A 26466-nucleotide genomic window follows, 5' to 3' on the forward strand; every position below is an offset into this window, starting at 1 on the left:
AGTAAATAATAAATAATAATAACTATTATTTTAATAATAATTACAATTTAAATAATCACCCGTGTTTAAACTTTCAAAAATCATCCAAAGTGAAATGACTGTAATTGAACAACCAAAAAGTCGTTGTTTTGCAAACAAAAGAATAACCGACTTTAAAGTGTTTGTTTTAAGTAGTTACATACTAGTGTAAAATCCCTTGATCAATAGTGAAATGAAAGAAACTCTGAAAAAATATTGTGTTCGTAAAAACAAGACTTGCCGATTTCCATCGTCCAAAAGCTCACAGATCAAACAGTAGGTTTCCCAGGTGAAAATGTGGCCATTGTAACGTGTAAGCATCAAATGATATAATCTTTGGTAAGCATACTATATAGCTATGCAGAGTGAGAACAACGTTCTGATGTAAGAGTCCTACTCCTTTAAATAATAACGTGTAACGGTTTACAAGGTAACAAGGCGCAATATGCTGCCAATCAAATATGGGGATGGATTTGAATCTCGAGTTACGACGAGTTAAGACTAGCCTTTAGTCTTGTATACCTCCTAAGACTAGTCTTAAATTAGGACTAGTCCAAACTCTCTGTAAAAATCGACACCCGGAAAAATTGCACTGGGTTATTATTCGTGCATTACACAGAAGGACATAAAAAAGAATGTTTAAGTACACAACTGTCACGACTGGGATTCGAACCCGCACTACGGTGATCAGTAACGCCGGCTCTTGAGTAAGGTTGTCTTATCCACTTGGTTACGACACGTCAAAATAACGCTCAAAGATTCCCGAAACTAGGTGGTTGTGAAAAGCAACTAGAAATGTTAAGTTTCAAACGAACTGAAATTAAATGTTGTCAGTGTTGATTGCTGTCTATTGTTACAATGAAGATAATTTTGACAGTTTAGGTCACAAACAGGACATTTCACTGTTTTTGTTGTACCGGTCACCATTATTTACAGTCTAGATTCACCTGTGTCGATAGAACAGACGCTCTGTGCAGTAGATTGATTATTACTCCTTGGTTTACTAACTGCATTAAGTGAGTTGGCTGAGTGCCGTCCACGCCGTCTAACGCATTCAAACGCCTCGCTAAACGCAGATCTGTATTGTGCGTTAAACGCGCAGTAAATGATTGGATTAACAACAGTGTTAATCCGTAAGGGACTTTGAACAATCCAATCTGCGTACTTCCCAAGAAGAACACTGATAGGATTATCAACACCCTCAAAGAATGAGCAGATCCAACCAGTAAGAATTAACAAAGTGAAAGGAGCTTGACATAAGAAGAACACCACACCATTGACTACCAACATCTTCGCGACTTGGTTACGGACGTGCCGCGCCTTTGAATTAGTTTTTGCATTCTTGTAATCTGCGTTAAAGTCTTTGCGTTTGTTCAACATGTGGATAATGCGAGCATACATGTACACGTTACCGATCATTGCAATACACCAAGGGATGACAAGAAGAGGTTCGCTGATGTACTCCATCCACTCAGCTCCCGGTATGGGACCGCAACGTGAAATCTTTGAGGGGAATCCTTTGTACATGTCTTCTTCGGGCCACCGTAGGCATATGACTCGGTGATTAGCGAAATATGGAGTTATGATTGTTGAAAAACCTACTCCAATGCCCCAGCAGATTGCAACCATTTTATAGGTTCGTCTCCGACTGCGCATCTTAAGATGCTGGATTGGATGACACAATGCGAGGTATCTTTCAAACGTCACCATGGTAACCAGTGCAATTGATGTCTCCAATGCCGTGTTTAATGCAAAGTTAAATGTGACGCAGCCAAGAGTACTGCCGAATGGCTGGTGCTTTGACACTTGTGAGAAGGCAACCCTCCCCAAATCTTTCCCAGAAAACAAGATCAAAAAGAGCACATCGGACAGTGCCAAGCTTGCTAAGTACAAATCAGTTTCCGATCTTAGTCGGGGACTGCGGAAAAAGACGAACAAAAGTAACAAGTTGGTGAGAAGACCTAGGCCTAAGATTATCGGCACACCTACGGTAATGATGAAGAAATCCACGGAATCGAAGGTCAACTCTGACAAATACTCTTCCGTGATGTTTCTGTGGTCGTCACATGATTCTGTTGAACCCATTGTGAAACAACACTTGAACTCTTGTAAACACCGATGCCTATTCACGAAACAATGGTGTGTGAACTTGTAGGTGTAACTGGCTCTTAAGAGTGTAAGTCGGTAATACCCAGATGTAAACTCACTGAACAATGGTGTGTTTGTATTGCCTTACGTCCAAGAACATTAACAAAAGAGACAATATGTCCTCACTAGTCGGTTCTTTGTTTTCAGGTGTCCTAACAAGTCCTTTGTGTACAAAACCAATGGTGATTGCTTCAATACAGGAACAACAGAAAGTACAATAGGTGTCCTCTAACGTATAGGTGTGCTGTAGGGGTGATTGTGTAGGTGTGTGTGGCTCCAACGAGTGTAAGTCGGCAATACCAGCTTAAGTAGCAAGACGAACGATATACGATGTATTAAATGGCTCTCAAAAAGCGAAGCACTAAACTTGCGGATTGGTTGTCTGCGTCTGCGCAGAATGTAGTCTACATGTAGTTTGAGTCCGCACTGCTGGTAGCAAGCATCGAGTATCTAATAACAAATTACAAGGTCAGTCTATTGTCTGTTTATCTATAAAGGACTGGTCTTTCAATCAACCGAAGTATTGTGAGCTTTCCAAGGGAATCCAGACTTTAGTTGAATAGATGACATAATTTTCAAAGAAAAGCCACGGCATGATGAAGCTTGAAGGTCAATGTCATATAATCAACTTGTTAAATTACTTACGCTAATACCGCTGGTGCTCACTAATGACTTTTGGGTTTATTGGAAATTGATTGATTACTGTAAGCTGGAAGACCGTAAAATTCCTGTTTGGCCATAAGAGTCAAGATTCTAAAGAGCAATTGCATTCCAATGCGAAATAAGTAAATTAAATCTTTTGAAACTCGACCATTGATTTCAATGTCACGGCTTTCTTTATGGTTTGTTTCCTCTTAGGTTTGAATCCCAAGGTGCACACACCCTCCATTAGGGGAAGACTGCACAAATAAAACCATTCATAGGGGAAGACATTTGTTTATTAACGACCACAGACCGGTGGAACAAACAAACAATGGACTGACCCAGCGACTGGTAAGTAAAGACTTGTATAGGCGATGTGACCTGTGACATCACTTGTTTACAAAAGAGCCGCAGAGCCTGGACTTCCTGCAGGCACGATTTGTACACAGCATAATGAACAAAAAACAATAAGTTGTATTTTTTATGGAGATCTGCACCGTTTAATTCCTAACAACTTTTGATATGATCAAAGGGGGCACATTTTAAAACTTGTCCAGCTTTTACTTTCACCATAACCCTTGGATTTGTGTGGAAATTATGACACAAAATGTCAACTTTCCCATAAGACGGACCTTACTAGTGCTTTGCCGGCCAGAGTACTCGAAGAGTGTACAAGGCCTTATCTGATTGTAAACAAAGTTCACGTGGTCTACGTGGAATACCAGAAAATACACAGGGGCGGTAGAGGTAGCGCTACTTGTACGCCACCGACTTTGAAAATATTCACATTCGACCCTCGTGCCCGGCTACTGCACTGGTCATAAACTGGGCTCCTGTCTTACTTGATATATAGGTATAATTTGACCCATATCACCCCTGGTAATACCCGATATCTAGGTCTAACTTGACCCATATCACCCCTGGTAGTACCCGATATCTAGGTCAAACTTGATCCATATCACCCCTGGTAGTTCTTGATATCTAGGTCTAACTTGACCCATATCACTACTGGTAGTACCCGATATCTAGGTCAAACTTGATCCATATCACCCCTGGTAGTTCTTGATATCTAGGTCTAACTTGACCCATATCACCCCTGGTAGTACTTGATATCAAAGTCTAACATGACCCATAGCACCCCTGGTAGTACTTGATATATAGGTCTTACTTGACCCATATCACTCCCTGGTAGTACTTGATATCTAGTTCTAACTTGACCCATTTCACCCCTGGCAGTTCATGGTAGGACTTGATATCTGGGGCAATAACCCTCTGGAAGTACTTGATACCTAGGTCTAACTTGACCCATATCACCCCTGGTCGTACTTGATATCTAGGTCAAACTTGACCCATATCACCTCTGATAGTACTTAATGTCTGAGTCTAACTTGACTCATATCACCCCCTGGTGGTATTTTTTACCAAAGGTCAAACTTGACCAAATCACCCATGGTCGTACTTAATTTATGGGTCAAATTTGACCCATATTACCTCTGATAGAACTTGATGTCCGAATCCAACTTGACCCATATCACCCCCTGGTAGTATTTGATATCAAGGTCTAACAAGGTCTTACTTGACCCATATCACCCCTGGTCGTACTTGATTTCTGTGTCAAACTTGACAAATATCACCTCAGATAGAACTTGATGTCTAAGTCTAACTTGACCCATATCACCCCCTGGTAGTGTCCGTTGTCTATGTCAAACTTGATCCATACCACCCCGGGTAGTTCTTGATATATGGGTCAATCGACCCGTGGTAGTACTTTATATTTGGGTCAAACTTGACCCATATCACCTCTGATAGTACTTGAGGTCTTAGTCTAACGTGACCCATATCACCCCTGGTAGTGTTTGATATGTAGGTCTAACTTGACCCATATCACCCCTGGTCATACTTGATACCTGGTCTAACCTGACCCAGCTTGTGATTACAGGTGTAGGTTTATGGGTACTATGTTATAAGTGAAAGTTACACGAAAATCCATATCACCCCTGGTAGTACTTTGATATCTAAGTAAAACTTGATCCATATCAACCCTGGTAGTACTTGATATGTGCGTCAATCACCCCCTGGTAGTTGATATCTAGGTCAAACTTGATCCATATCACCCCTGGTAGTACTTTGATATCTAAGTAAAACTTGATCCATATCAACCCTGGTAGTACTTGATATCTGCGTCAATCACCCCCTGGTAGTTGATATCTAGATCAAACTTGACCCATATTACCCTCCTGTATTACTTGGTATGTGGGTCTGACTTGACATATATATTAAACCCGGTAGAACTTGATATCTGGGTCAATCACCCCCTGGTGGTACTTGGTATGTACGTCTAACTTGACAAATATCACCCCATGGTAGATGTTGATATCTGGGTCAAACTTGACCATAACACCCCTTGGTAGTACTTGATATCTAGGTCAAACTTGACCCATATCCCACTGTCTGGGTCAATCCCCTGGTAGTTCTTGTTATATGAGTATTACTTGACCCATATCACCCCTAGTGCAAGTACTCGATATATGTGTCAAACTTTACCCATATTACTCCCTGGTAGTACTCGATATCTTGGTCAAACTTGACCATCACCCCTGGTAGTACTTGATATAGCTGGGTCTTTCTTGACCCATATCACCAACTGGTAATTTGATTTCTGGGTCAAACATGCGTTTGTTCAACATGTGGATAATGCGAGCATACATGTACACGTTACCGATCATTGCAATACACCAAGGGATGACAAGAAGAGGTTCGCTGATGTACTCCATCCACTCAGCTCCCGGTATGGGACCGCAACGTGAAATCTTTGAGGGGAATCCTTTGTACATGTCTTCTTCGGGCCACCGTAGGCATATGACTCGGTGATTAGCGAAATATGGAGTTATGATTGTTGAAAAACCTACTCCAATGCCCCAGCAGATTGCAACCATTTTATAGGTTCGTCTCCGACTGCGCATCTTAAGATGCTGGATTGGATGACACAATGCGAGGTATCTTTCAAACGTCACCATGGTAACCAGTGCAATTGATGTCTCCAATGCCGTGTTTAATGCAAAGTTAAATGTGACGCAGCCAAGAGTACTGCCGAATGGCTGGTGCTTTGACACTTGTGAGAAGGCAACCCTCCCCAAATCTTTCCCAGAAAACAAGATCAAAAAGAGCACATCGGACAGTGCCAAGCTTGCTAAGTACAAATCAGTTTCCGATCTTAGTCGGGGACTGCGGAAAAAGACGAACAAAAGTAACAAGTTGGTGAGAAGACCTAGGCCTAAGATTATCGGCACACCTACGGTAATGATGAAGAAATCCACGGAATCGAAGGTCAACTCTGACAAATACTCTTCCGTGATGTTTCTGTGGTCGTCACATGATTCTGTTGAACCCATTGTGAAACAACACTTGAACTCTTGTAAACACCGATGCCTATTCACGAAACAATGGTGTGTGAACTTGTAGGTGTAACTGGCTCTTAAGAGTGTAAGTCGGTAATACCCAGATGTAAACTCACTGAACAATGGTGTGTTTGTATTGCCTTACGTCCAAGAACATTAACAAAAGAGACAATATGTCCTCACTAGTCGGTTCTTTGTTTTCAGGTGTCCTAACAAGTCCTTTGTGTACAAAACCAATGGTGATTGCTTCAATACAGGAACAACAGAAAGTACAATAGGTGTCCTCTAACGTATAGGTGTGCTGTAGGGGTGATTGTGTAGGTGTGTGTGGCTCCAACGAGTGTAAGTCGGCAATACCAGCTTAAGTAGCAAGACGAACGATATACGATGTATTAAATGGCTCTCAAAAAGCGAAGCACTAAACTTGCGGATTGGTTGTCTGCGTCTGCGCAGAATGTAGTCTACATGTAGTTTGAGTCCGCACTGCTGGTAGCAAGCATCGAGTATCTAATAACAAATTACAAGGTCAGTCTATTGTCTGTTTATCTATAAAGGACTGGTCTTTCAATCAACCGAAGTATTGTGAGCTTTCCAAGGGAATCCAGACTTTAGTTGAATAGATGACATAATTTTCAAAGAAAAGCCACGGCATGATGAAGCTTGAAGGTCAATGTCATATAATCAACTTGTTAAATTACTTACGCTAATACCGCTGGTGCTCACTAATGACTTTTGGGTTTATTGGAAATTGATTGATTACTGTAAGCTGGAAGACCGTAAAATTCCTGTTTGGCCATAAGAGTCAAGATTCTAAAGAGCAATTGCATTCCAATGCGAAATAAGTAAATTAAATCTTTTGAAACTCGACCATTGATTTCAATGTCACGGCTTTCTTTATGGTTTGTTTCCTCTTAGGTTTGAATCCCAAGGTGCACACACCCTCCATTAGGGGAAGACTGCACAAATAAAACCATTCATAGGGGAAGACATTTGTTTATTAACGACCACAGACCGGTGGAACAAACAAACAATGGACTGACCCAGCGACTGGTAAGTAAAGACTTGTATAGGCGATGTGACCTGTGACATCACTTGTTTACAAAAGAGCCGCAGAGCCTGGACTTCCTGCAGGCACGATTTGTACACAGCATAATGAACAAAAAACAATAAGTTGTATTTTTTATGGAGATCTGCACCGTTTAATTCCTAACAACTTTTGATATGATCAAAGGGGGCACATTTTAAAACTTGTCCAGCTTTTACTTTCACCATAACCCTTGGATTTGTGTGGAAATTATGACACAAAATGTCAACTTTCCCATAAGACGGACCTTACTAGTGCTTTGCCGGCCAGAGTACTCGAAGAGTGTACAAGGCCTTATCTGATTGTAAACAAAGTTCACGTGGTCTACGTGGAATACCAGAAAATACACAGGGGCGGTAGAGGTAGCGCTACTTGTACGCCACCGACTTTGAAAATATTCACATTCGACCCTCGTGCCCGGCTACTGCACTGGTCATAAACTGGGCTCCTGTCTTACTTGATATATAGGTATAATTTGACCCATATCACCCCTGGTAATACCCGATATCTAGGTCTAACTTGACCCATATCACCCCTGGTAGTACCCGATATCTAGGTCAAACTTGATCCATATCACCCCTGGTAGTTCTTGATATCTAGGTCTAACTTGACCCATATCACTACTGGTAGTACCCGATATCTAGGTCAAACTTGATCCATATCACCCCTGGTAGTTCTTGATATCTAGGTCTAACTTGACCCATATCACCCCTGGTAGTACTTGATATCAAAGTCTAACATGACCCATAGCACCCCTGGTAGTACTTGATATATAGGTCTTACTTGACCCATATCACTCCCTGGTAGTACTTGATATCTAGTTCTAACTTGACCCATTTCACCCCTGGCAGTTCATGGTAGGACTTGATATCTGGGGCAATAACCCTCTGGAAGTACTTGATACCTAGGTCTAACTTGACCCATATCACCCCTGGTCGTACTTGATATCTAGGTCAAACTTGACCCATATCACCTCTGATAGTACTTAATGTCTGAGTCTAACTTGACTCATATCACCCCCTGGTGGTATTTTTTACCAAAGGTCAAACTTGACCAAATCACCCATGGTCGTACTTAATTTATGGGTCAAATTTGACCCATATTACCTCTGATAGAACTTGATGTCCGAATCCAACTTGACCCATATCACCCCCTGGTAGTATTTGATATCAAGGTCTAACAAGGTCTTACTTGACCCATATCACCCCTGGTCGTACTTGATTTCTGTGTCAAACTTGACAAATATCACCTCAGATAGAACTTGATGTCTAAGTCTAACTTGACCCATATCACCCCCTGGTAGTGTCCGTTGTCTATGTCAAACTTGATCCATACCACCCCGGGTAGTTCTTGATATATGGGTCAATCGACCCGTGGTAGTACTTTATATTTGGGTCAAACTTGACCCATATCACCTCTGATAGTACTTGAGGTCTTAGTCTAACGTGACCCATATCACCCCTGGTAGTGTTTGATATGTAGGTCTAACTTGACCCATATCACCCCTGGTCATACTTGATACCTGGTCTAACCTGACCCAGCTTGTGATTACAGGTGTAGGTTTATGGGTACTATGTTATAAGTGAAAGTTACACGAAAATCCATATCACCCCTGGTAGTACTTTGATATCTAAGTAAAACTTGATCCATATCAACCCTGGTAGTACTTGATATGTGCGTCAATCACCCCCTGGTAGTTGATATCTAGGTCAAACTTGATCCATATCACCCCTGGTAGTACTTTGATATCTAAGTAAAACTTGATCCATATCAACCCTGGTAGTACTTGATATCTGCGTCAATCACCCCCTGGTAGTTGATATCTAGATCAAACTTGACCCATATTACCCTCCTGTATTACTTGGTATGTGGGTCTGACTTGACATATATATTAAACCCGGTAGAACTTGATATCTGGGTCAATCACCCCCTGGTGGTACTTGGTATGTACGTCTAACTTGACAAATATCACCCCATGGTAGATGTTGATATCTGGGTCAAACTTGACCATAACACCCCTTGGTAGTACTTGATATCTAGGTCAAACTTGACCCATATCCCACTGTCTGGGTCAATCCCCTGGTAGTTCTTGTTATATGAGTATTACTTGACCCATATCACCCCTAGTGCAAGTACTCGATATATGTGTCAAACTTTACCCATATTACTCCCTGGTAGTACTCGATATCTTGGTCAAACTTGACCATCACCCCTGGTAGTACTTGATATAGCTGGGTCTTTCTTGACCCATATCACCAACTGGTAATTTGATTTCTGGGTCAAACATGACCGATATCAACCCCTGGTATTACTTGATTTCTTGGTCAAAGTTGACCAATATCACCCCCTGGAAATACTCAATATCTGGATCAAATTTGACCAATATCACCTGGTAGTACTTGATATCTGGGTTAAACTTTACCCATATCACCCCTGGTAGTACTTGATATATTCACCCCCTGGTAGACCTTGATATCTGTGTCTAACTTGACCCCTAGACCCCAGGGTAATACTTGATATCTAGGTCAAACTTCATTCATATCACCCCATGGTTGTACTTGATATCTAGGTCAAACTTTACCAATATTACCCCTAGTAGGAAGTGATAATTTGGTCAATCCCCCCTGGTAGTACTTGTTATCTGAGTCTTACTTGACCCTTACCACTCATTGGTGCAAGTACTCGATATCTTGGTCAAACTTTACCCAAATCACCACTGATAGTGCTTGATATAGCTGGGTCTAACTTGACCCATATCAATTCCTGGTAGTAGGTGATATTCGGGCAAAACTTGAGCCATATCACTACCTGGTAACTTGATATCTGGGTCAAACATGACCGCCGCAACCCATGGCATTACTTGATTTCTGGGTCAAACTTGAGCCATATTACCCCTAGTAGTTCTTGATATTTTGGTCAAACTTGACCCATTTCACCCCCTGGTAGTACTGGGTTTTTAAAGTAATGTGACGGGAACTCGCATTCTGGGTCAGTTTGACCTATCTATGTTTCATTTTGAAATGTATTACGGGTCAAAATTACCCAGAACTTGACTAGGCCACATTTGGGGGCTCGGACTTCTTCAGAGTCTACACCATTGACGATCAGGTTACTGTGTGAGAACTTTGTGAAAGTTACTCAAAAATCAATAAACGAGCAAGCCCGCTGATGTGCTATTTGTTCTCCTTTTCTAGTAGAAGCAATCAATCATGTTAATGCAATAAGTTAATGGGATACAGTGGTAACGGTATTCTACTCTGTTTAATGTACCCTTGACAATTATCTGCAAGCAAACAACCTCCCATGCATGTATTTTAAATTAATTTTCCAATTTGGGTTCCTTTACAGCAAGATCCGTAATGGAAAGCACTTAGATTATGTTTTGTTAAAGCCGGTACTACCATAAACAGACAATGGACTTGCCCTGTAATTGGTTCATAAAGGAGCATTTCAATGCAAGAGGGTACGTCAGCAGCCACGATCAGTGAAATTGTCATTCCTTAATGTTCAACGATTCGTTGATTGGATCGGCCTAGTTTGGGAAAATTCTTAAATAGAAAACGCAATGTGTACCACCAGCAGTGCGGAGACAGTGCAAGTACGATACCAGCAAACGTATGGGCGGCCAAAAGGGCCAAAAGCTAAATAAAATAAAAACTAACTATATTTTCTTAAACTAACATAAAAAACGAAAATTAAAGAACAATTACAATTAATTAAAGATAAACAATAGTACCAATAATACCAATAATAAACAAACGAAATTTATGTGTTGATCGTAAATACAGAGCACCAAAAGTTTAAAATGAATAAAATAAAAATAAAATAAAAAACAGCATTATATTGTTAACTTAGATTAAAGGGAACAGATGAGCAATTAGTCAAAACTTGAAATAAAATAAAAAAATATTAATCCACTAGTAAAAATTATAACACTAAATATAAAAAAAGGTTATAATAAAAACATGTTTGTCCCTTAAAAAATAAATACACGAAACGTTTTTAAATTAACAATAAAAGAAAACAATCAAAAAAATAATCCATTAGAAAAAATGACACTAAATTAAAAAAATCATTAATAAAAAGAAATGTTTGTCCCTTAAAAATAATTACACGAAATGATTTTACAAGGAAAAAAAAAACATCCACAAAAATAATCCATAAGAAAAAAAATTCACTCAATTAAAAAGAAAGTTAATTATAAAAATTGTTTGCCCTGAAAAATAATTACACGAAATGTTTTAAATAAAAAATACAAAAATTATCCTTAAAAAAAATTACACTTTATATATTTTTTTAATTCTTACCTAAAAACCACCAACGTAAAAAAAACGAAACAAACATTGAGGGCGTCAAACTAAAGACAAACTGTGTAAAGGACAAATTTTGTAAAGGACAAATTTTGTAAAGGACAAATTTTGTAAAGGACAAATTTTGTAAAGGACAAATTTCAGAATCAACGAACACAAATTTTTACGAACTGACCATAAATGAACATAGAGGGCGCACATAATGGCAAGTCGCGAATTTCTTTTCCCAATGGTTTTTAAGGCCAAGACTTTGTCCAAGATTTTCCCATTGGCTGCAAGACAGCATCATTCATCGTACTCGCCGGGCCAGTGTTCCCCTATTATTAAAGCTTTTATCATGTTATTAGAATAGCTCTATGGGTTGAAACATGTGATTTCATGGAGCCATAATTTAAATAAAATAAAAACTTTTAATTTACATGGGTAGGTGTACATGTTCATATACAGTCCATGTATGGTGGTGCAATAAAAACCAAAGATCGTACGATCATTGATAAAAACCTGTGCTTTCATGGCGGATCATGTGTGTGCTTCCTGCAAGAAAGAAAAGCTCTTGTAAATTCGGGAATTCCCCAGGAATGTTTTTTTTTTTTAAAGTACACACAGCCCAGCCTGCACTGGAGCCCCCAATTTCATGGCTCTGTTTACTGTGCGTATCGACGCTTGTGGAAGCAGGGAATGGACCCTTCCCATGAAATATGCTAATTACATTCACGCATGCGTACAGACCCTGTTGGTTGGCAAACGCTGTAGAGTTGTGCACTATAAGCAGACGCGCAATCGCGTCTCCGTCACGCACCCATTAGCCGTGTACAAAACAGCAAGATGTTCCCCTCATTTTGCCAATCAAAACGTTAGTGCGCACGCGCTACGTGCAATGTATATATTTCATGGGAAGGGTCTGTTCTGTGCTTATGTCATTCAAGCATAGACCTTTTCGCAAATACTGGGGCGCGCGCGTAAAGCTTGGAATTATGTGCATTGTGGTCCAGCTGGTATCCAAATTTGATCCATATCTATCCCACAATGCACCTCATTCAACAGTCTGCGCTTGCGCATTGGTATTTGCGATAAGGTCTATGTTAACAAGATAGTGGGGAAATTCGGCACGTGCGCATTCGTACTCTACGCGTTAGCAGCTGCTCACCGTAAGCAAAGAATCAACCCTTTGGAAAATACAAAATTATTTGCTTTTGTCAAGCATTTTCATAGGTTAGCGGGGCTTTTGGTTTGTGCCCATGTGCACTTCACGTTAAGCATTTAGGGTCTATGGAAGGTTCAATTAAGTAAAACTCGTGCTGAAAGGATTGAAAGATTGTGTCACTTATGTCTTATGTTTTGTAGTCTTGTAATCATGAGCGACAGAAGTGGTTATAACCATGAGTTAACCAAGGGGAATTTGATCGCGACTACTTTCATAGTACGTAGCTTTAGTCGCACTATAAACCAAGTGGGTTGAAAAGCAGAAGGCGCGACTCGACTAACCAATCAAAATCCGCAATTTCCCATGAGTTGTTCCAAAAGATATGGTTACGACTACGTTCCTATGGTGTTGTGATAATACTTACGAAGGACCTGTACAAGTCTACACTCATGCTTTTAATATTATGCTTGAGTAAGCCCATTGTATGTCACACAACCAGGACCCAATTTCATGGCTCTGCTTTCTGTAAGCACAGAATCGGCGCTTGCGGAAGCAGGGAATTCTGTGCTTACGGCAAGCCTATTTCACGGGTTACCGGCGATTTTTGGCTTCAACGCATGCGTACTCCACGTTACTAGGCATTCTATGCTTACAAGGCTAGCGCAGAAATTCGGAGCTTGCAAGTAAGCGGGGAATCGAGATCGTAAGTGCAGAATTCGGCGGTAAGAAGAGCCATGAAATTGGGCCCAGATCTACAGTTGCTCATGTGTTTCAACTTAACAAAAAGTCTCCAACCTTATAACAATGGTTGTTCCAAGCTACGCAGCTACTCAGATACGCTTAGGTTTCAAGATACACTTACTTTCCTTCAAGTTACGCTATAATATCAAAACGGTGTACATAGCCCGAGTCAAGCTACGCTTACGTTCCATATGCAGCTACGTTTACTTTCCAAGACAGCTACGCTTACGTTCCAAGATATGCTTACGTTCCAAAAGATATGGTTACGTTCCAAGCACGCAGCTACGCTTTACATTCCAAGACACATTTAGGTTCCAAGTTACGCTACAATATCAAAAGGTACGCTTTCAATCCGAGTCGATAGGCTCACGTTTCAAGATTTGCAGCATCACTTATGTTTCAAAAAACGATCTTAAAAAGGTCTATGGACACTTTCGAATCCCTCAAGATTCCCTTCCCCCAAGATTAGGCTAGAATAGGCTCACGTTTCAAGATTTGCAGCATCACTTATGTTTCAAAAAACGATCTCAAAAAGGTCTATGGACACTTTCGAATCCCTCAAGATTCCCCTCCCCCGAGATTAGGCTAGAATAGGCTCACGTTTCAAGATTTGCAGCATCACTTATGTTTCAAAAAACGATCTCAAAAAGGTCTATGGACACTTTCGAATCCCTCTCAGATTCCCTTCCCCCAAGATTAGGCTAGAATAGGCTCACGTTTCAAGATTTGCAGCATCACTTATGTTTCAAAAAAACGATCTCAAAAAGGTCTATGGACACTTTCGAATCCCTCAAGATTCCCCTCCCGGTCCCAAGATTAAAAAATCTTTTACTGTGAATAGGGCCCACCTTCATTTGTTAGCAAAATACTGCTAACAAAATTTCTTCACTATCAACAAATTTAGTCGGGCACCAGCCACAAGTCATAAGTCCACAATTTCTCTTCATTTGGTTTTCAGAGCAAATTGTATCACCGACTTTATTTTATTTTCATGTTATCCCTGATCGTAAGCCACCAGTCGGAGTAGGCCAGCTTTCAGCTGCTTATGGCAATGCTCAATATGGTCTTATACACGTACACCAATAGTTTTTAACTTTTTAGTTTTAAGTCATCTTGCAATTGCATGGCCAGCATCTGAGACCATAGAGCAAATAATAGCTTTAATAATAGGGGAACACTCGCCCGACGAGAAGTGATGTACGATGAAAAATTCGCTTTTTGCAGCCAATGGGAAAATCTTGGCCATTAAAAAAAAACCACTAAGAGGGAAAAAATCGCGACTCGCCATCATCCGCGCCCTCTATGTTCATTTATGGGTCAGTTCGTAAAAACTTTTGTTCGTTGATTCTGAAATTTGTCCTTTACAAAATTTGTCCTTTACAAAATTTGTCCTTTACACAATTTGTCTTTAGTTTGACGCCCTCAATGTTTGTTTCGGTTTTTGTTAACGTAGCTTGTGCAATTTTAGTTTACGTTGGTGGTTTTTAGGTAAGAATTAAAAATATATATGAAGTGTAATTTTTTTTAAGAATATTTTTTTAATTTTTTATTTAAAAACATTTCGTGTAATTATTTTTCAGGGCAAACAATTTTTATAATTAACTTTTTATTTTATTTAGTGAATTTTTTTTCTTATGGATTATTTTTTTTGATAGTTTTTTTTCTTGTTAATTTAAAAACATTTCGTGTAATTATTTTTAAGGGACAAACATTTCTTTTATTATTAATGATTTTTTTTAATTTAGTGTCATTTTTTTCTAATGGATTATTTTTTTTGATAGTTTTCTTTTACTGTTAATTTAAAAACATTTCGTGTATTTATTTTTAAAGGGACAAACATGTTTTTATTATAACCTTTTTTATATTTAGTGTAATATTTTTTTCTAGTGGATTAATATTTTTTCATATTATTTCAAGTTTTGACTAATTGTTCATCTTTTCCCTTTATATTCTAAATTAACAACATGCTGTTTTTTATTTTATTACTATTTTGTTCATTTTAAACTTTTGGTGCTCTGTATTTACGATTTACACATAAATTTCGTTTGTTTATTATTGAAATTATTGTTTATCTTTAATTAATTGTAATTGTTCTTTAATTTTCGTTTTTTATGTTAGTTTTCAAAGATATAGTTAGTTTTTATTTTATTTCGCTTTTGGCCCTTTTGGCCCTTTTGGCCGCCCATACAAACGAGCAGTCACATCGTATCTATCCGGTATATCATTCGTTTGATAGCTGAACCTTATACCATTGTTAGGGTCGTTGCCGTGTGATAAAGGCCCGAGCCGATGATGTAGCTTGAAGATCATCACTGATATCAATTTGACGTGTTTAAGGAATTTATACAATCCTTGCTAATGCCCTGCTAATGGAAAACACCTGTAAGAGTTTATCACAATCACGTACGATGGGATCCGATATAACTGTAGACGATTGCAAGGTACAAGGAGCTATAAATATCACTGAGGGGACAGTTGAGCAGATCTTAAGTCAAGTTGATACCTTCATAATAACAATTGTGGTACCAATAATCTTAGGTCTAGGTCTTCTGATCAACTTGTTACTTTTGTTCGTCTTTCTCCGCGTTCCCAGACTTAGATCAGAAACTGATGTGTACTTAGCACACTTGGCATTGTCTGATGTGATCTATTTGATTGTAAGTTCTGCTCGCGATATATGGAGGTTTGTTGCTTCACCGCTGTTATGGGATGAGCCATTCAGCAGTTCTGCTGGATGTGTTCTTTATAACTATGCATTCCAAACACCATTTGCCGCATCCATGGCGTTTGTCACTGTGGTATCATTTGAAAGATACCTCGCCCTGTGCCATCCAATCCAACATCTTAAGATACGCAGTCGGAGACGAACCTATAAAATGGTTGCAATCTGCTGGGGCATTGGAGTTGTGTTTGCCGTTCTAATAACTCTGAATAACGCCAAATACGGAGTACAGTGTCTACGGTGGCCTGAAGAGGACATGTATATAGGACTCCCGTCTCATCGTGCATACTGTACTTATCTATTTGGTTGGACGGAGTACATAAGCGAGCCTCTGATAAACATTCCGTGGTGTATTGCAATGATCGGAAACGTCTACATGTATGCTCGCATCATCCACATGCTGAACAAACGCAAGGGTGTAAAAGCAGAAGGAAAAACTGTGAAAGCCAACTCAAAAGCGCGGGAGATCCGTAACCAAGTCGCAAAAATGTTGGTAGTAAACGGTATAGTATTCTTCTTATGCCAGGCTCCTTTCGCTACGTTTAACCTTTCTGGGTGGATCTGCCAAATATTGGGTATTGATGATAACCCTTTAGATGAGGCATTCGGCGTACATGTTGACTGGGTGGTGGATATCCCTTTACGGATCAACACTATTGTTAATCCACTCATATACTGCGCGTGTAATTCACAACACAGAGCGGCGTTTATCCAAGCGTTTGGATGCAACAGACGCCGTCAGGGGCAGCACACGACCAATCATCCTACTCATGTTAACAGGTATGCAGCACGAATCGTCTGTTCTACGGGAACCGATAACACTAGACTTTGAAAGAGTGGGGAGTGGTTGTTGCGTTGAAGCGTCTGTTCTACGGAAACCGATAACACTAGACTTTGAAAGAGTGGGGAGTGGTTGTTGCGTTGAAGCGTCTGTTCTACGGAAACCGATAACACTAGACTTTAACAAGAGTGGGGAGTGGTTGTTACGTTGAAGCGTCTGTTCTACGGAAACCGATAACACTACTTTGAAAGAGTGGGGAGTGGTTGTTGGGTTGAAAATCTTCTTCTTCTAACTCGAGTTATGCCGCTCTAATTATTCAGGATATCATCTAAGAGTGCAATAAACGCGCCTTATTCTGCAGGGATACACGCATGCCAGTGCGAGCGGCCCGGATTATTCCGACGTACAATATGTCTATATGGCTATATTTAAACTACGGGATCATTAAAGGTACGTTAAGAGAAAACTATCTCATGACAACGGCTTTATAAGCAACAGTCATGACATTTTTTTTTTCAATGACTTCATACTCTTAAGTATGAATTTATTTGCATATTATGTCAAACTTATGACTTCTAATGATCATCATAATATACAAACTCATAAATATGAATCCCAAATTTTACAAATAATATAACCTTTTTGGCACAAGTTATAACATAAACTGATTCACAACTATGTGGAATTGTGTTCTTTGCTTGGCTTAATTGCAGTTAAAATTGTACGCATTATACATAAAAAATACTGTGTAAGTGTTTTTAAACCTAATTATAGTTACACGATGATATATAAATTAAACACGGATTAACTATTCGCCCTGGCGCTTTGCTATTTCGCTTGGGCGCTTTGCTATTTTGCTTGGGCGCTCTACTATTTCAGGAGATTCAGTTTTGTAGTAGCATTGGTAACTAAACTAGTAGGAGAAAACAGCTGTAATACAACTAAACAGCCCCGTCAAACTATACTTAATTGCCCAAGCAAAATAGCAAGAGGCCCCGAGAGTAATAAGGGTTTCTTACTTTATTACGCCATTTAACAAAAAAGGCATATAATTGTGAATGGGAATAAAAGAGTAGTGGCTCGTTCTTAAACGGTCAATTAAAACCTTAAGCGCTCGGGCCTTTATTAAACGGCAACGACCCTGCCGGTTTTAAACAGCCGTTTAAGAACTTGCCGCTACCCTTTTATTCCCTTAATTATGCTCATGGGTGTTATTGTTATTGGGTATATACCCACTCCCTCATACTGCTTTAAATCATACTACTGACGTCATTGTATCTGTTAAGTATAAAAGACACGATGCATAAAACATGGCCTTTTTAAGCTTTAAAACTCGCATTGTCACACAAGTTTTTGAACTGACACTGTCACACAAGCTTTTAAACTCACATTGTCACAAAGGCTTTTAAACTCGCAAAGGCACTGCCATAGCAAGCCTTTTACAACTTGCATTACTGTTGTACCACCAGTAACTAAATAAAAAATAACTACATCAAAATGACGGAGCTCAAACTGGGCCCAAGCCCAGCCCAGGTTTAGAAAGGGCACTTATAGATAATGTTGCGTTGTATTTACGGTCATAGCCTTTTTTTTAGTTTTCCATTTCAATTTAATGTAGTCAAACTGAAGCTGGTTTCCTTTTTACCTTTACAATAAAATATTACAGGATTTTTAAATAGGAATCAAAGAATTGACGAAAAGTCATGTAACAAAGAATTTCACCTGTAGATTTGACCCTTATTCTGGGGTAAAAACCATTTGAAAAACCGATTAAAAGGTAGCCACACATTGTCAACAGTTCATCTGAACGTGTGATTAGGCCACGCCATTGTCATCATGTCGCGTAACGAGGCAATTTGGTATATGGAAACCCTCATTCGTCAAACTCTGGCAGAAACCCGCCGATGGTTTGAAAATTCACACGATTGTTGAGCAAACCTATTAGCGTAAACTACCTGCAGCACTATAAGTGAAACATCAGGTTTAAGACTTTAAGTATTCGTGTAAAGCGCCTCTCTTGACAAGTAGCAATTTAAGGATGTCGAGACGGTGGTGAAAACACGTTTTTTTCAACTTCTCTCTTAGATTGATACATCATACACAGTTTCGCAAGATAAATCATAAACTTTGTTGTTTTAAAGTAGCAAAAGGTGAATGTAACACTCAGACAAAGCATCATTTTAAAGCGAATAAAAAGGGTCTTGAATCACCATAAAATAAAAACTGTGACATTATAATGTTTATTACTTCTGCTGAACGATGGATACTCTTTTTTCGGACCCATAGTAGTCTAGTCACACATAGACGGCGACAGAGGGGGCTGTTCAAAATGGCAACGTAACAAACTTGTAAACATGTCATTCGACAGAAACAAGTAGAACTTGAGACTTTGCATGACTGAGAAAGTTGAGTTAAACCTAAATTTCTGCCTCGATTACCATTTGGTGCTGCCGCAAAACTTACGTTAGGTTTTAGATTTTTGATAAAAATGGAACTTACCCTGGTCTCGGAGAGGTGTTCAGGCAGACGGATGTCTTTCATTTCGGGGAAGGCTGGGAGCAGTGTCCCTAGCTTGGAGCGGGGTGAATAAGCAACAGACTGTCTCGGCTGCTCCTTACGGGTCATCTCAGTTGGTGTGCTGTGGGTTTTAAAAATGAGAAGCAATCTAGAAGAGTGATGACCACGATCTCTATTTATAATGAATGGATAGCGGGCTGGCCTATGTGTGTGCACATGCCAATGAAGTCACTGTGTGCCATTTTGAAACACCCCAAAACCTGTTGAATGCACATAACGGGTATACAAAATACCCCAATGTTTTTTCTATGCACACTTTGCAGGTATATTAAAAACAACAAGTTTTCGGCAGAAAATCCCCTAAAATAAACAATCGCGAACAATAAAATATCGATTTTTTCCAACAAACATGGTAGTATCTGTTTTTGCAGTTTATTGCTGCATAAGAAAGCATTTTTCAAAATAATGTTGACCAAAAAAAAACAACAACACAAGAATGTTTGCACATAATGTGCAGTTTTGGGTGTTTCAAAATGGCGACAGTGGTGACTTCAATGAACGTACTCAACCCGCTATCCAGTCAGTATAATAGAGATCAGTGGTGATCACCCAGTCAGCCGGTATTAGCATAATATCAATGTGAGACTGTTTTGGGGCACTAGGTGGCAGCAGATTTACAGAGTAGCACCCTGTGTTGCAGCCTGAACATCTGACGTCACATTGCGAGTGTGATCGTTCGATTAGCTCTTGCCAGAGGCTCACCCGAGTTAGCACTGCGGGGTCGACCCAGGGAAGCTAAACGAACGCACCCAAAGATACGCAGTCAAATTCTATTGCGGATGTGACAGCAGTGTGCATTGTACCCAATGGAATCACTGGAATAAGGACCTGTCTTCATCCTCGTGGATAAAGACAGGGGCCCAGTCTCATACAGGGTGTGTTCATTTAGCTTTCTTGAATCGACCCCGCGGTGCTCATTCGGGTGAGCCTCTGACAAGAGCTAATCGAACAATCACTCACCCTCTCGTTGTGACGTCAAGCACCTGGCGGCAGCCCCAAGTGACCTACTCCACAATCAATGCACTTGGGGCTGACCCGGGTGAGCACCTGGAATTATGTCAAGCTATTTGGACGTACAGGGGGCAGACGGGGTCGACCCAGGGAAGCTAATCGAACACACCCACAGTAAGATCGTTCGGCCCCAGCGCCTTGCCTTAACCAAAACACGCTCATTATTTAATGCCCAGTCCCATCATGCATCACACTCAAACTGCACGCATGACGTACTTCCTGAACAAGAATCTGCACTAGCAGATAAGCCCATCCCAGCGGTCCTGGATAAATAAATGGCGCTTTAATTTAGCTTTAATTATGCGGAAAAATACAACAGTCCGAGTATTTTATAGAAATCTTTTATGTTCGTTGTTATCGTAAACTTGTTATATGATCAGTTGTATGTTAATAAAATTATATATGTAGATTAATAAACGATGAAAAAACAAGTGATTAAGTTTTAGGGGAGTTCGTTGTTTTCTTAAGAAGATATGTTATTATTTGACTTTATTAAATATTTGTATATTTAAAGTTCAAAGATGTTGCCCGTCATGCAGTAAAGTGCATAAAAACTCCTCCTGATGTACAACAATATTATTATTGTGATGGGTAAAAATAGTTTCGTGTCCGTTATGCTGAAGATAGCACTTTATTTTTGCTGTTAACACTAACACCCCCAAAAGTCAGGAACAGAGTGAAACAACAGTTGTTATAACCTCCCGGCTATACTTATACAGACTGAACAATACTCCTCTCCCGGTCCCCATTCTGCCTCAGCCCCTCCCACCCACCATCAACCCATCCTGACCAACCCACGGTCCAACCTACTGATGGGAATGCTTTTCACAATACATAATCAATAAGTAAACTACACACACGGCATAACAAGTCGCGGGGTAGTTTGCACTAAATCCACAAACCATGGCAACCCGTTTCCAAGTCCAAAGAATGCCCGATGAAAAGAGCAATATGTCAACATACTCCAGAAGGAGAGTGACTTCTGTCCTTAGGGTGAGGGTATGCCACAGTCAAACATTCCTAACTAGAGGTGAAATCTAACCGTAGCAACCATTCAGCGACGAATCGTAATTAAAGACATTAGACACTACTGGTAATAGACCCTTCCCGTGAAATAATAAAAATGTAAATTGCACATAGCGCATTGGCACTAACGTTTTGGTTGGCAAAATGAGGGAACATCGCGCTGTTTTGTACACGGCTAATGGGTGCATGACGCAGACGCGATTGCGCGTCTGCTTAGTGCACAACTCTATGGCGTTTGCCAACCAACAGGGTCTGTACGCATGCGTGAATGTAATTAGCATATTTCATGGGAAGGGTCCATTGTCAACGACTGGTCTTCACATTTGGTGAATCTCAACATATTCATAAAATAACAAACCTGTGAACATTTGAGCTCAATCGGTCGTCGAAGTTGCGAGATATTAAAAAAAGGAAAAACATTCTTGTCACACCATGGTCACACGAAGTTGGGTGCTTTCAGATGCTTGATTTCGAGACCTCAAATTCTAAATCTGAGGTATCGAAATCAAATTCGTGGAAAATTACCCCTTTCTCGAACACTAGTCACTTCAGAGGGAGCTGTTTCTCACAATGTTTTATATTGTCAACCGTTCCCCATTACTTGTAATGGAGTAAGATTTTTATGATAATAACTAATTTTAGTAATTACCAATGGTGTCCACTGCCTTGAACGCCAAGTTACCAGGACTTGGCATCCGCTGTGTACGGAGTCACGGGAATACCATCTCATATCCAACGAGTGTTCATGTTCCGAGAACTAAATTACTTTGGTTCATAACTACTAATAGTTTGCAGTCTTCGGTTGGTTAACCACGTCAGTCACAACGCTACGTCGTAAACTGGCTTACATTTTAATTTTCCCGACAGACAAGCCCCAAAAAACAAAAACAAAAACAAACAATGGCACTATTCATGCAGGTGTTTAAAGGCAGTTGACACTATTGGTAATTACTCAAAATAATTATCATCGTAAAACCTTACTTGATTACGAGTAACGGGGAGAGGTTGGTGGTATAAAACATTGTGAGAAACAGCTCCCTTTGAAGTGATGTAGTTTTCGAGAAAGAAGTAATTTTCCACGATTTTGATTTCGAGACCTCAAGTTTAGAATTTGATAATTATTTCATTCCACTGCATAATAAGCCTACCATAGTACAATGACTGTTCCCCGCAAGACTCGGGAAGCCTGCTCGAAAAACAAATCGGGTCAGATTTGAACAAGAATCCGTGTCACAAGGGTCCTGACTCATTTCAGGCCAGGCTGACTTGGAAAGTGATTCAAATCAGGGTTTAAAGCTGCATTATGCTGCTTGACCCGTTTCACAGAAGTGGGTCAGACAATTCGGGACATGGATTCAGGTCAATTCTGACCAAGCTGTATTTACAGTTAACCGAGTATGTATAGTGTTTGTCACGCATTAGGTGCAATGTAAAACTAAATGGGGGTATGCTTTTAACTGATAACTATTCTTCAAAACCTTTGTCCATGTGTATATTTATTCGATTTTAGTTCAAAGTATTAAAACTCCATGGGGAATTTTTGAAAGTTGTGACAATTCTATTTCATTTATCGTTTTTTTTTTTCAGTTTTTGATAAAAACAACATTTACATGTAAGTATTTCGTTATATTAAGAAGTCACCGTCATCATTGTTGATTTGTCATTCATAAATACCTCAGACAGTTTTGCAATTCCTATAATCTTTAATCGACCGTTTCAAATCTTGCAGGGTCGTGGCCGTGCGATAAAAGCCCCCCGCCTTCGGCTCGGGACTTTATAGCACGGCACGGTCCTGTCGGTTTTAAACGTCCGTTAGACCTCGTTACTACCCTTATATTTCTTCCTTTTATAATAAACAATCTTATTTCGATCGCAAGAGTGGGCTGGCGGATCGGTATATGATAAGTGGTCTTTCAGATATAATTACTTAAAGCCTACTAGCCCTGTATGTTACCCTTAATTTTATTTTGACCATAAACTTGAAATATAAAAAAAAATTACTTTTATTTTAAGATTATGAGGAATTGATAGTTTAACATTTTGGCATTGTCTGCCAGAATGTACAGTTAGAGCTCAAACCTCCAGCTGTCAAACACATTGCCCGATCAACTTGAGTGACACATTTGAATTTTAACACCTGTTTGTTAAACAAAAGAAAACCCACTACACCAATGTATTACATTATAAACAATGGTCTACATAAGCCATCTGGAAATCACATCATGAAAACCATTAATTTGGAGTCTAAATAGTTGTAGTGTAATAGTTTCTCAGTTCGACAGCTGTCGGTCTAGGATGTCACCTTTTATCAAAGCAAAGCCTAGTAGCTTGTTCACACACCATCCCAGACGAGTGCACTAAAGCAATGTCAACGTGGCTAAGTGGCGTAGCTAGGCGCGTACACGAGTCACCTGCGCCTAGGTACGTGGTATGGTTGTCGACTCAATTGCCAAGCAAACATTAGACCGTGTGCTAAAACTAGCCAGGATTGCCTGTGTGCTTTTTGCTGTGTCTACATTCAAATTTCTATACACTTGGCCAGCCTAAAGGAAGTTTGTGCAAACTGACGGGGCTTTTAATGAATAATAGAAGGCTAAAAACCCTTAACTTGTAGGCATTGAGTCTGACTTTATTATTTACTGTTGGTAAACTTTGAGATAATCATTTAACCACAATATATTACACATTGCGTACTCAATTTGAGTGGCTCACTTCACTTTGGGTGCGAACATGGCGTTTGGACACAAAACATTATTTTGGAATAATGTTTCGTTCATAGTCCATGTACCGCTTTTGTTTGTTTTAGCGATTACAAGCCACTCGATCTCCAAACATCATTGAACACGTGATCTGTTTAGGGGTGGGGTTGGGGGAGGTGGGGTGCTCAAAGTTTTTATACAGCATTGAAGATAGCCGCGCTATGAACTTTGGGAGAAAAGAAAAGCAAATTCGATCAAAACTATAAACCGAAGCACAATGCAAATTGAATACAATAATAGTATTGTTTTTATTTATTACAGGATATGGTTAGACAATAACTTACCTTTCTGCGACTTTACTTGAAAAGTTCTCCTCATAATATTCCGAAGATTCCTTTACTGCAATTCCATAATAATGATACCTGTCAGAAAATACCAGTATTGCTGTTTAGTATTTGTTATAAATAACTATTCCATTACACCACAACTGTGAGTGTTAAAGACAGTGTACACTATTGGTAATTGTCAAAGACCAGTCTTCTCACTTGGTGTATCTCAACATACGCATAAAATAACAAACCTGTGAAAAATTGAGGCTCGATCGGTCGTCGGAGTTGCGAGATAACTATGAAAGAAAAAAACACCCTTGTCACACGAAACTTTGTGCATTTAGATGCTTGATTTCGAGACCTCAAGTTCTAAACTTGAGGTCTCGAAATCAAATTCGTGGAAAATTACTTCTTTCTCGAAAAGCTACGTCACTTCAGAGGGTTTTATGACAATAATTATTTTGAGTAATTACCAATAGTGTCCACTGCCTTTAAAGCCTATATACACTTTCGGAACAGAAAAAAAGAGTTTGCAGATTTACAAATAACTTACAGGGTTTACAGGAGGTAATGGTGAAAGACTTTTATTGAAAAATTATTCCATGAAATTATTTACTTTTTGATACAAAAATTATAAATTCTCGATATCGAGAATTACGGCTTTATTGTAAACACATGTCATGACACGGCGAAACGTGCGGAAACAAGGGTGGGTTTTCCTGTTATTTTCTCCCGACTCCGATGACCGATTGAGCCTAAATTTTCACAGGTTTTGTTATTTAATATATAAGTTGTGATAAAGTTACAATCATAAAATTAGCAACAACAAAATAAGGATTGACAGTTCCGAACAAAGACACTGACAAATTAACAGAGAAACCGCGAATAAAAAGCCTTTTTGAGGTATGGCGGACGTGATAGGAGCCTACTGTTTGGTTTTGGGTGCATGCACACAAACTTACCTAAACTTTTTTCTGATGTAGCATTGTGTCTACCATAGCTCAACAAGGTATAATAATGGGGCTGGATTGCTCAGTTGGTATAGATCACTACCACGTTGAATCATGAGGTCGCATGTTCAGATCTATTTGTACTTTATTTGTCTTTATTTACCCCAATCCAGTCTGTTTCCCTTCTGGGCCCAATTTAATAGAGCTATCCACTCAACTCAATTGCTACGCTAAGTAAACAACGGCTAAATACCACTCACAAGCAATGCATGGCATGACATTTTAGCCAGTAACTTGTGTAAAATAAGCAATCTCTTTTCGTGCTTAAGCATTTTTTTTTGCTAAGCAGCTCTATGACATTGGCCCTTGGTTTTACTTGTATTCAGATAAGAAAAATATAAAAGTATTTCTTACTTGGACTGGCCTCGAGTCCCAAGACGCCGCGTTGTGAGTTGAGGAAACTGATGTCTTATAATCTGAAAGATCAATTTGAAATTAATCACTGAAGTAGTTTGATGGATGGAATCATTACTTAAAGAAATCAACACTACTTATCACTCACTCACTCACGCCCCCCCGCTCCCTCCCCTCTCACTCACTCGCTCGCTCACTCACTCACTCACTCACTCACTCACTCACTCACTCACTCACTCACTCACTCACTCACTCACTCACTCACTCACTCACTCACTCACTCACTCACTCACTCACTCACTCACTCACTCACTCACTCACTCACTCACTCGCTCGCTCACTCACTCACTCACTCACTCACTCACTCGCTCGCTCACTCACTCACTCACTCACTCGCTCACTCACTCAGTCGACCAAAGTTGTCGCGTTGCCCAAGCTTGAGTTGGGCTACACATCTTGTATTTTAATGTAT

General features: G+C 39.7%; 1 protein-coding gene across 2 annotated transcripts in view; it reads right to left on the bottom strand.

Annotated features, from left to right (window-relative positions):
* LOC139943176 (regulatory factor X 4-like) overlaps positions 1-26466 on the bottom strand; it is a 93254-nt gene that overhangs the window by 61856 nt on the left and 4932 nt on the right. For both annotated transcript variants that reach the window (XM_071939990.1, XM_071939989.1), the window contains exons 4-6: positions 25995-26056; positions 24646-24723; positions 19488-19626 (exon numbers count right to left, since the gene is read on the bottom strand). In XM_071939990.1, the coding sequence (XP_071796091.1) occupies positions 19488-19626; positions 24646-24723; positions 25995-26056 (279 nt within the window). The remainder of the gene's footprint in view (positions 1-19487; positions 19627-24645; positions 24724-25994; positions 26057-26466) is intronic.

Source organism: Asterias amurensis, chromosome 10 (genome assembly GCF_032118995.1).
Source record: "Asterias amurensis chromosome 10, ASM3211899v1".
Lineage (NCBI taxonomy): Eukaryota > Metazoa > Echinodermata > Asteroidea > Forcipulatida > Asteriidae > Asterias > Asterias amurensis.